The sequence below is a fragment of the Protopterus annectens genome, chromosome 14.part0 (assembly GCF_019279795.1).
Source record: "Protopterus annectens isolate FY-2018-M chromosome 14.part0, PAN1.0, whole genome shotgun sequence".
Classification (NCBI taxonomy): domain Eukaryota; kingdom Metazoa; phylum Chordata; order Ceratodontiformes; family Protopteridae; genus Protopterus; species Protopterus annectens.
In genome coordinates, this window is record NC_056748.1 from 234,052,278 (window position 1) to 234,064,617 (window position 12,340).

The window sequence follows — 12,340 nt, forward strand, 5'->3', positions numbered from 1 at the left end:
GAGATGAGTCTAGTAATCCAGAGTATAATACAGTATCATGTGTGTACAGTCCTAGAAGTAATCTGTGCCTGGACAGATTACCAGAACAATTCCCATATAAGCTCATGTTATGGCTACAGTCCCATATAGCTAGTGACTGGTCTCATATTACAGTACCCATGGCCACTTCATTCTCATATCTCCTCCTGTGTTGTATGAACCACCTTTTCAACTATTTTTGGGTAATATCAAGGAATCTTGTATGTCTCATGTATTTACTGTGAGTGCACTGTTTTGGGGTCATATCAAGGAATCTTGTATGTCTCATGTATTTACTGTGAGTGCACTGTTTTGGGGTCATATCAAGGAATCTTGTATGTCTCATGTATTTACTGAGAGTGCACTGTTTATAAAAATGTATGCATTTTAGCACATTTTCTTCCTACTAGCAGTTACCCTTATGCTCTCTGCCTTCCCATCACAGTCCTAATACAGAATTTACATGCTCACATCATAGAAAAATAGCTACTTACCTTAGTCTGCATTCTGTGGCAGAATGCAGAGCAGTTGTTTGGGGCAGGAAACCATTGAGGCTAGTTTTATCTCCATGGCCAGAACATGTATACATTTTTCCCAAGGTGCATTAACCATATATGAGCTACCACATCAATACAAGGCTGGGGCATTATCACAGTTAGCCCAAGATCTCTTGAAGAGTGGCCACTGTTAATCTCCTAACCCACAATAGGGGAGGCTACTCCTATTACTACTTTCCACACTCATACCCTGGGACGAAAGGGCAAGCCAGCAATGATATAGTTAATTTGCATATCCTTATGATGAGATGAAACAGTAGACCACTAGCTTCTTCATTCCACTCTCCCCTCCCCTAGACAGCTTCTCTGGCACTTAGACTGCTATTCAAATATCTGCAGGCAACATCACAGTAAGCATTCCAACTTTTATGTTGATGGATATGGTCCTTCCTGAGTACACCATCTGATTTATTACTTCACGCAAAGCTGTGTCCCTGGTATTCAGTTTTTCCTAAATGCAGTGCATTGTAGCTGCTGTGTTAAGAGTGCTATACAGCCCTGAGACATGGACATGGAGAAATCTTTAGCCCTGCAACATGAAAATGCAAGGTTATTCGCAAACATACTGCATTGTCTGAGATGTGGTTTGACTGAGCTAGAGCCCTAACCCCAGAACTGTAAACCTCCATTCCTAGGCTGTAGAATTATAGTCCCCAATATTGCAAGGGCATATAATTATTGCACTAGATATGGTATCAATATGTAAATCTTGGAATTGCAAATAGTGTAATTCTGGAATCAAATATGTAAAAAGCATTAGAAACAGCTTTTTGACAGGCTTTTTTATGATAAAGGCTTTGCTGGAAAATTTACTATGTATTCCTCTACTTAATCTTCTTACTTTTGTGGTGTATAATTTTGAAGCTATAACAATTACATATCTAGTTGCTTATATAGCTTCAGAAGTGTTGTGTAATTCACAATTTTGAGACTTGAATTTTAATACTCTTTCAATGTGGCGCCCTCAGGGCACTACCAAATGTAGTGACCTACAATACAAGTCCACTGCTATAGTATATGCAACCTTAGGTCACTTCTGAATGTGGTGATCTGCAATACTAGGACACGGGCCTGCAGAAATCTACAACTCTGTGGTACAACAGGGTGTAGTCATCTAGGCCTGAAGAGTGACCCAAAGCAATATATGGCACACAGTACTTCTGAATATTTTAATTTGCTATCATGGGATAAAGAATTATTATAATTTATAACCGCACAACATTACAAAATGTTGGGATCTAATGTTTTGAAGCACAGAATAGAAGTAATTGACTGCTCCAAGTCACTACTGAATATTGTGTTCTCCTGCCCTAGTGCACTATTACATGTGGCACAATAGGGTACTACTGAATGCAGTAATTAATAGCCCAGAAACAATGGCTTATAGTTATCTATAGTCGAAGGGCACCAGTGAGTAAGATGATATGCAGGCTTGGATACTGACTCAGTTATGTGCAGCCCTAGGATTCTGCTGATGAGATCTACAACATTAGCTACCTATGGCATGTGGAGACCTACAAGCAAGGAATGCTTAAGTTTACCAATGTACAAACTGACACACCACACAAAGAATCACATGGATCAAGTATGTTTAGTGTTTTATCTTTTACATAAAGACATCTTGAAACACTAACAAATGACACAGCAATTTAAGAAAGTTTTAGGATCATAATTCATAGGAAGTTACTAGGCTATTGGCCCTGAGGCCCTTACAAGCCTAGCCAAGAATTTAGCCATGTTCCAACAAGTCAGCAGCCTATGCCACCATCCAACAGGGACATAGGTGGAATCCCAGGGATGTATTTTCTGTTCCCCATCCAGTTATCCAAGTTGCTCTTAAAAAGGTTTAATGAGGTACTCTGCTTTACATGGAGAGGGAGTCTATTCCACAAAAGGGGGAGTTGCTGGGACACAAATCTGTCCCACCAAGTCCTATTGTTGTCACAGACCAGGTTGAGGTCTCATGTGCGGGTTACTCAAGTGGAGCTTGACTTGCGGATATGCAGCAGTCCCATCAGTGTGGATTCTGAGATTGCTTTGTATGCCAGACAGAGGTCACCTCTGAGGAGTCTGTAGGAGACTGAGTAGAGGGACAGGGCTTTTAGCCTATCTGTGTAGGGTAGATGTATGAGGGCCTTGATTCTCCCGGGTGAGGAATCTCTGAGGTCTCTCCAGCTGCTGCATGTACTTTGTGAGAGACAAGCCGAAAGGGGCACTGTGTTCAATAATCAGTCTTATAAGGGAAGAATACAGGGATGTTATGACACCTTGTCCCTGGATGAGATACCCTCACTAATGAGGTGGCCATGTAGAAAGCTTTCCGTACAAAGGAGGCAATATGGTGGTCAAAAGACAGTTTGCTGCCAACCTGAGTTCCCAAGTCCCTCATGATTGATTGCGTGCTTAGTGCCTTATTATCAATGTGATAATTTGTGGAGATATCATTCTCCCCAAAAGGGATGATGATGCATTTTTTGTCATTCAGTTTGAGGACATGTTTGCGGCACTAATGTTTGGGTGAGACCCTCTTGGAGGATGTCCACATCACTAGGAGAATTGATGACAGCACCCAGCTTGCAGTCATCTGCAAACTTGGTCAGCCATAGCCCACTAGATTTGGCCTGCACCTCTTAGAAGTATATTCCAAACAGCAGAGGCCCCAAGACCAATCCCCGGGGTACACTGCTTGTTACGGGTCTACCACTTGAGGTTGCTTCCTCTATTTTGACTAGGTGGGTTCTATCAGTGAGCCAGTTTGCTACCCATCTGGTAACATATGGCTTGATGCCTAGTTGAGAGAGTTTATCTATTATACCTGAGTGGGGAATAGTATCAAAGGCCTTGGCCAGGTCAAGGTAGGCAGTGTGCACTGTCTTCACCTTGTCTATGGCCTTGGTGACTGTCTCAAAGAAGTCAACTAAATTTAACAGGCATGACTTCCCTTTGACAAAACCAAACTGTGTGGGATCAAGTATCTGGAGGTTGCCAATGTCCTTGTTAATGAGGTCCATGATAATCCGCTCCTTGGCTTTGCAGATCAGGCTAGTAAGGCTGATGGGTCTATAATTTCCTTCTGTGACTGCACAAATGTCAGCTTCTTCTAGAGTTAAGAATGCTTGCAATGAGTGCAGTTTCATATTTAGGCTCCTAGCATTTAGGAGCATGACCTTTAATTTACGTTTAGATGAAATTTTCATGATAGTAGTTTTAACCTCATGGCATTGCCTAAAAAGGCACTATGGAGGAGGCAAGTGCCTTTTACCAGGAGCCTGAAGCTGAAGGGAGACAGATGCAGGCCATCTCTGACAAAACATCGTGGCTTGTCAATCATGTCATCCCAGGCTGTCAGGTACTGGATCCCCTTTGAATGACACCAGAAACTAAGCCAGTTGTTAAAGTCAATAATTTTCTGTTTGTATTGTGGCATCACTCTGGGCGATGGTAGAATGCTGCTTAAGGCTAGTAACATACTTGCCTGGGACACGTATTCAGTGAGCTCGAGCACGTCTCTCTTCATATAGTCCAGGGAGTACATCTCAAGTCATACACTCCATCATGGACTATAACAGAGTCATAACAATACCTGTTGATAGACTTGAGTGCATTGGTGATATGGCGGATACTGGCACCTGACAAACAAATAACTGTGACTTTCTCCTTATCCAGCCTGGTGAGGTGCACATCTGTGTGTCTCACAATGGAGTCTCCTATGACTACTATGTTGGGTTATGTTTAGGCCTTAGTGGCTGTGAGACACAGGTGTGTGGACTATGTGTGGTGTGGTGGGCACTGGAGTATGCGTGTGTTTATGCCTCTGAGGTCTCTTTTGTTTGGGTATGCTTTTGTTGAGGGGCTCCCCATATGTGGGAGTGTATTGTGTAGGTGTGGTGTTTGTGTTGCCAACCTTCTCAGTGCCAGATGTACTGGTTTGTGGGGGAGAGAGCAATGACACTAGGCACTTGATGTATTTGCATCTCTCACAAATTGTGTTCCTAGGTGGTAGTAGTAGAGGGTTGTCCGTGTACATGAGTCAGCTGCTACACTGTCTCAGGATGACCATATTTAAAGAGACATTTTATTTATCTTTTTCTGACCAGGTTAGTCCCACTAACCTAAAAGTCTCTTTTCAGGGGAGACCCGAGGTAGTATTTATATTATTAGGGGAAATTGGTCAAGGCATCAGGAAACATCCCCTAATCTTTTCAATAGGTTGAATAGGATCTTTTTCATCTACCTGAGCTACCACTAACTCAGGCATATGGTTGCCTCAGTTTAGTGTCTCATCTGAAGGATGACACTCTCAGGAGTGCAGCATCCTCCTCATGCTGCACTGCAGTGTCAGCAATTCACCTACCTGGTGTTAGAATAGAACCCATAGCATTCTGCATGAATGACAAATGACCTACATGTTGTGCCACTGACACTCTTGGCAGCAATGCAGTTATAAAACAAATGCAGATTCAAAACCTTCTTTTGCTTGGCAATGCAGATAATGCACTAACATGGACAAAAAGAATGTTTGCATAACAGACCTTTTTGCTTCCAGTATGATTGTTAGCTTTCTAGCCTATGAACTGTCACAACAGGTACTTACTATGGGGTCAGTATTAGGACCAGTTTTCCTTTTCTCTTTTTATAAAGGATGTTACTGGCACATTTCCATCATCTGTCATTTTATGCAGATATCATTCTAGTTTTGAGGTCTGGTCTGATACTAAAAATCACCTACCACATTTTTAACTCCCCTTCGTGACATAACTTCTCAAAAAATTCTAAAAAAAAATATTCTGTATGCCTCTGACAACAGCAAAAAAAGTTAAACCAACTGATATGATAAAGTCTGTTGGCCCCATAGGACATCTGTCAAAAAGGTCACAAAATGTAAGTATTTGGGCCTCTTTTTAGGTCTCTTCCTCTCCCTTAAAGAGCATATACATGGTTTTAGACAAAGTAATAACCAAACCAAAAGTCTGTAATATTGTATCAAACCATCTATTCCCAGATTACAGAAGAGTTATTGCAAGAAATGTCTTAATACATAATCTTGAATATATTTTAACAATATTCAGTCTTAATTCCAGTCAAAATAGTTGACTCATTCAAGTTACCATTATCTGCAGGTTCTCAGGTCTGGCACCTAAACGTGAGCATTACTTCCTTTTCCTGTACTTACAGTCTACTTCTGTCATTAGCATTCAGTTTAATACATAACAGATACTGAGATCCCTCATGGACAGGGGCAGTCGGTGCTGATCATAGACTTGCTCTGTGAATAACGACCATCTAACCAAGGTCATTTAAAGAACACAGGTATAACATGGCTAGGCTTGTAAAGGTCCAAGGGCCATTAGTCTAGTAACTTCCTATGAACATATAAATATTTGGAACTCCTTACAATCTGTTTGCTAATCCGGGATAATCTCTAACACTTCCAAGACCACAAATTGTCCCAGAAGTGGGAGAGAAGAGCTATAGGAAGATAGTTCCTGCTTGCTGACACCACCAGCCAGAGAAGAGTCAAAACAAAACAAGCTATCCTATTCATAAGACAAATTTACTGGACCCTTTAAAAAAAAACTATTCCTGTCCTTGTTTTAAGGTTGCTAGAAAATGAATGAATTCCTGCTTATATACAAGTTTTCTGTTTCCATTAAGACTTATATGACACTACTCCAAACTGTGATGTAATTAATGCAATAACTACATTCATTCCTGATGCTCCAAATAAGTTGTTGACTTTCTTGGGTAATGTAAAAAAATAGTATTAGTTTTTTATTATGCATGTGAATTGTAACATTGAAATGCAAATTTTTATTTAATCTACTAATCTTGCTTGCATTACGTTTATTTGAAGACATAAAAAAGTGAAACACCATAATGTTCAGGTAAAGTATGTTTTTTCCTCTCACTCTCTTCATCTATATGTATAAATACATATGTGTGCGCGTGCAGGCACACATCTTTGGATACGTGTTTAGATATAGGCAAGCAAAGCAAGAATAGTCTGCATGCTTTTCTCTTGGTTCTTCAAAGCTGGTCTACTTCATTTCAATCATTTTTATAGATTCATAGATCAGTACTAAGCTAACTGCCCTTGCGAGCCATTTTAAGCCTAGCCAATTATCCCTTGGGAGACTTGAACCCTGCACCTTGTGTTTGTAAGGTAAACACCTTAACCATTAGGCCACCCTCCCAACCCCCTAATATGTACTAAGCTAACTGCTCTTGCGAGCCATTTAAGCCTAGCTAATTATCTCTTGTGAGACTCAAACTCTGCACCTTGTGTTTGTAAGGCAAACACCTTAACCATTAGGCCACCCTCCCAACCCTTGTTATATTTTGTTTTGTTATATTTTCAGTGAATATGTAATCTTTTAAGTAATAGTTTACTTTCTGCATTACATACAACTGTTCTGGATGGTGCTATTGTTTATCTTGTCTATCTGTATTTTACTCATATTTCCTCTGATTGTACTTTTACTATATTATTTTTGCATTACTCTAAAGTCATTACGACTGAAAAAGGAATCCAGTCATCCAGTTCACATACCTGCTAAATAAAATAAAGCAAAAATAAATAAATACTGCTGTGTAAACTGAATGTAAAAAAATTTTGATATCCAATCAATATGAAGTACTCTATTTCTGCAGCTTTAAAAGCTAGCAATACAATGGTATGCTTAATAATCAAGTCATTAAGAAGCATAATTATTTTGAAGTGTTTGCTTGAATGTGCATGTTTTCAGGATAGCTGTATTTAAGACCTTGTATACTGAAATAACGTGTGTGGCACACAGACGTATCAGCATGGATTCTGGCAACTAGGTAGGTTCACCCAATTTAAAAAAAAATGTTTGCATAGATGTCTGGAGAATGCACTGTACTAGAAATAATAGAGAAATATGATGCATGATTACAAATACACAAAGAATCATGTGCACTAACACAATTTGGAATTACTCCATACTTGAAAAATGCAATGCATGGAAAAAGGAATCAAATGACATAATAGTGCTACAGTCAGACTATGGTTGTTCAGATGCATTTCCTGCAGCCGTAATGCAGAATGCAGTTTGTTGCGTATTAATATAACTGACCTTTTCTTTAAATACAGATGTGTTTTTTCAAAGAGATGGGGTAGTTATTACCTCTTGTACCTTACCAAAACTAACGCTCGTCCTTATTTTAACAGGTGACTATGGAATGGACAGCTTAACCAAAAAAACCAACATAGAAGGAAGAGGTAGGGTGATTACCTTGTAACTCTGTCACCTGGTCTAAAGAAACGGCATGTATTGTGTCAACATTTAATGTAACAAAAGGGACATTTGTATTTCTGGAGTAGCGTGAAAACAAATCAAGCTAAGAGTAAGTGTGGATTAAATAAGAAAATCAGTTTATGCCCTCCTCACCAGTAAAAAAAAAAACACACACACACACTTCACTAGTCCTCAATATGTAAAGCGACAAGGGTAATTCCTCTTTGTTGGTGTATATAAAACCGTTTTATATTTTTGATGGAAATGTAGGTTCATATATGAATATATATATATATATATATATATGTGTGTGTGTGTGTGTGTGTGTGTGTGTGTGTGTGTGTATATATATATATATATATATATATATATATATATATAAATATATATGTGTGTATGTGTGTGTGTGTGTGTGTGTGTGTATATATATATATATATATATATATATATATATATATATATATATATGTACACACAGGTCCACTCTCATTAATCCGCCATAATTCGTTTTTTGAAAATTTGGCGGATTAATGAAAAAAATACATTTTGCTGGGGTGGAGTGTATATACCTTTACACTGTCATGAACAAAACAGCTATGCGCTATGCAAACGTTAAACACAACACTGTATACTGTGTTGCACTATTGTTTCTTGTAAAAAATAATTGTAGGCTTATACAGTGTACTAAACATGAAAAATGAAGGCCAGCACCTTGGAAGCATGAAGATTTATTATAAGAACCAGACCAGTTTCAGCATACAGTATAGCTTTCATCAGGGATACATCATTTATACAGTGGACTGTACTGCAGTTTTAATAAACGTTACTTCATACTGTATGCATTAAGTACTTGTTGGCTTGTTGGTTTACTGTCTAAGCATATTAAAAAAGCCAGTTATTTTTGTCTGGCATAAGTTTTTCATGGCTCTTTCTTTCAACATCTTATCTATGTTCATCACTTTGTCGATCTCATCCTCAGTAGTGTTGTTGCTGCTCTGAAAATATCTGAGCACCACTGTCAGTGCTTGCTGTGCCTCACGAATTGATGGTGGTAGTGCAGGGTCCAGTTTTTCATCGTCATTGCCATTGTCGGCCACTTCATCAGGGTTGTTAGCTTCTTACATCACTGCTTGAACAATTTCTTCATCTGACATTTCCTGTTCCGTCAGTTCAGCAGCATCAATGTCTATATACTCAGCAGCTGTCAAAAGACTGCCCGCAGCTGGAAGTTTCATGAGGATAGCCTGGATATCAGACGACTGAGCTGATGTTGCAGCTGGCACACTTTCAGTCATATCATGGGTGTTTGTTGCCAGACTGCCTTTGTTAATCAATCCGACATGTGCCCAGCAGTTCTGAATAACAAGTAGACTGACATTTTTCCATGCAGCCTGGATAAAACCGACAGCCTGTTTCAGGTTAACATCAGGATCAGAATCAGTATCCATCATCTGCACAATGTGCTGCAGCTTGCCATAATGAGATTTGAAGCACTTGATGATACCTGCATCAAGAGGCTGCAAATGGCTAGTGGCGTTTGGTGGAAGGAAACAGAATGTCACGTTGGATAGTTCCACATCTGCTGGATGACTAGATGCATTGTCCAATAGCAACAATATATTCCGGTCTTGGCGTAGCATGTCTGCAATAAGTTTTGAAACAAAGTCTAGGAACAGAGAGGAATTCATCCATCCCTTTCTTGAATGGACATAGTCGACGTAAAGCTGGACATTGAAATTCTGGAAGCTGTTTAGATTTCCCAATCACCAACACCTTTCTCTTGTCGGTTCCAGTTGCATTGCAGCAAAACATCACTGTTACACAATCTTTATAGCGCTTTGTTCCACGCACTGGTCCAGCTGACAAGGTTTTACCAGGTGGCATTCGAAAGAAAACAGCACTTTCATCGCAATTGTAGACGTCATTCGCACTGTACTGGCTAATTATCTGACGAGTTTTGTAACGACCAACAGCTACAGTAACCGGGTCTACGCCCTCACTTTCACCACAATGGAAATGCCATAACATGCTTTGAACCGCAATAGCCATCCTGTTGAATAGGTAAAATCTGTGACGCCCATCTTACTGCCAAAATAACGTGCCTTTTTAGTCAATATAGCATCTGTAACCACAGCATGTTTGCCTCTCATTTGTGTAAACCACAAGAACAAGGCTTTTTCCATTTCAGCATTTTCAGCATTTCTCATGCACTTTGGTTCAGTTCTTGCACCACAAATAACTGACTGTCCAACAGACGACTTGTTTTTCTGGCTCAGTATATCACCAATCTTGCAATGCAAAATCACAGTCTTCCATTCGCAGTTGAAGTGAGCAGCAATTTCCTCTTGACTTGCTCCTGGATTTTTGTCTTTATATAAACATATTTCGCATTTTTGTGCAATTCCTAAATCGGTCCACTTACGTTTTGTAGCCATTGACTTGGATGTTACTTGATTAAAAAACAAATAATAGCCTGTAGATTTACCACGTTTTTTCAGCCATATAGTGGGTTGGCGGATTAACGAGTACTAAATCAATAGGTTGGCATCAAAATTGTTTTGGCGGATGGCGGTTAGCAAATTGGCAGATAAATGAGTTGTTTTACAATAGATAACAAAAACACCAAATTCTGTTCACAGACTCCGCATGTAACAGCACTGCACACCAACCAATATTCCGGTAATTCCGTTTATTAGTAAAATAATAAAATAATAAAAATACTTTTTCTTTTACATATGAGTTAAGCACTTTCATCTACTCCATGTAGACTTCATCAGAACAGTTAATTATTGCCACAGCCGGCTTAAATATAATCATCAGCCAATCACCTACTTCAACTCATTACAATTACATAAACAAATCAAAATTTAAAGTGATCAGTGCTTGATTTCCTTGTCGATCGCCTTTTTTAAAAAGTCATATCATGTCTATTAAAACTTCCTATTTAATACATATATAATCAAAAAACATTTAGATACAATTAAACACATGAATATCCACCAAAACAGTATTAAAATCTTGCTGTTACATTCATTACTAATAAAAACAAATATATATAGAAACATCATTACTGTCATCATGTCCCAGTACATGTACCTCAAAACCATCCTAACTACTCACTGTTTTCCAATATGGGCTTGATGGAAATAGTTTCATTAAGCCCTGGGTGAACTGAGGCATTAAGCTTGATCTGCCACCTAGTCTCCTTTTCACCCAATTTATTCTTTATGCATCCCCCTCTGTTTTAAAATAGGATTGAATTAGTTCTGGGTACTTTTAGGCGGATTAACGAGTTTCGGATTAATGGGAGTGCACCTGTATATATATATATATATATATATATATATATATATATATATATATATATACACACACACACACACACACACACACACACACACACACACACACACATACACAAATATATGTAGACACATAAGTACACCTTTCTCTTACACACACACTCTCTCTCTCTCTCTCTATATATATATATATATATTTGTGTGTGTGTGTGTGTGTGTGTGTGTGTGTGTATAGAGAAAGGTGTGTCTATACAAATCAGGGATCTTAAAACTTTATATATCATCATTGGTATCAATGTAGCAGTGCAGAATTATTGAATTGTACTGTACACATTTAGGTAACATTTTGATTAAGTGAATCATTACAATCATCACATATTTGCAAATCTACAAAATGAGGGAAGCTCTGGAACACAAATCTGAATTTCAAATATATTGTATTTCTGTATAATATTTATAATATATAAAATATGTTATATTATTATTATGATTGATTCATGGGATCTTTTACGTAAAGTTAGCTGTATTGAATTTGATAAATTCTCCTTTTTGACCATTGATGTCAGAGATTTATTTTCGGTTATACCCCAGAATCTGGGCTTGAGATGGTTTGAAGAAATGCTCATTGAGATGGGGTTTCTGACAGCTATGGATCTGAGGATAGTTACTGAGAACATGGAAATTATACTTAAGAATAACTTTTTGTATTTCCAGGGGGAATGCTATAAGCAACTTGAAGGAGTTGCTATGGGGGCCTCATGGTGCCCTGTGTTTGCCAGTATAATTATGTTATATTGGGAGAAACGTTTTGTATTTACCTCTAATTTTTGGCAGTATTTTAAGGGATACTTCTGCTTTCTGGATGATATATTAATATTATGGAAAGGGTCTGTGGATAATATTCCCTTATTTATTAACTATATAGAAACTACAACTGATTTTTTAAAATTTACCTATCAAGTTGGGGAAGTGGAGGTTGATTATCTGGATGTAAAATTATATAAGGATTATATTAATCGGAAAGTGTTATCCAGAATATATAGGAAAAAATATGTTTCCAATACATATTTGCATTTTGATAGCTACCACCCCCGATATTTAAAGAAAAACTTTATTAAGGGACAGATGGTCCATGCGGCCCGGATGACATCTAAAAGGGATGAATTTGTGGAAGAAATGTAATTTATTGGTAAACTATTTGAAG

General features: G+C 38.3%; 1 protein-coding gene across 4 annotated transcripts in view; it reads left to right on the forward strand.

Annotated features, from left to right (window-relative positions):
* COL17A1 (collagen type XVII alpha 1 chain) overlaps positions 1–12,340 on the forward strand; it is a 423,506-nt gene that overhangs the window by 37,966 nt on the left and 373,200 nt on the right. For all 4 annotated transcript variants that reach the window (XM_044055953.1, XM_044055955.1, XM_044055956.1 and 1 more), the window contains exon 2: positions 7,768–7,818. In XM_044055953.1, the coding sequence (XP_043911888.1) occupies positions 7,768–7,818 (51 nt within the window). The remainder of the gene's footprint in view (positions 1–7,767; positions 7,819–12,340) is intronic.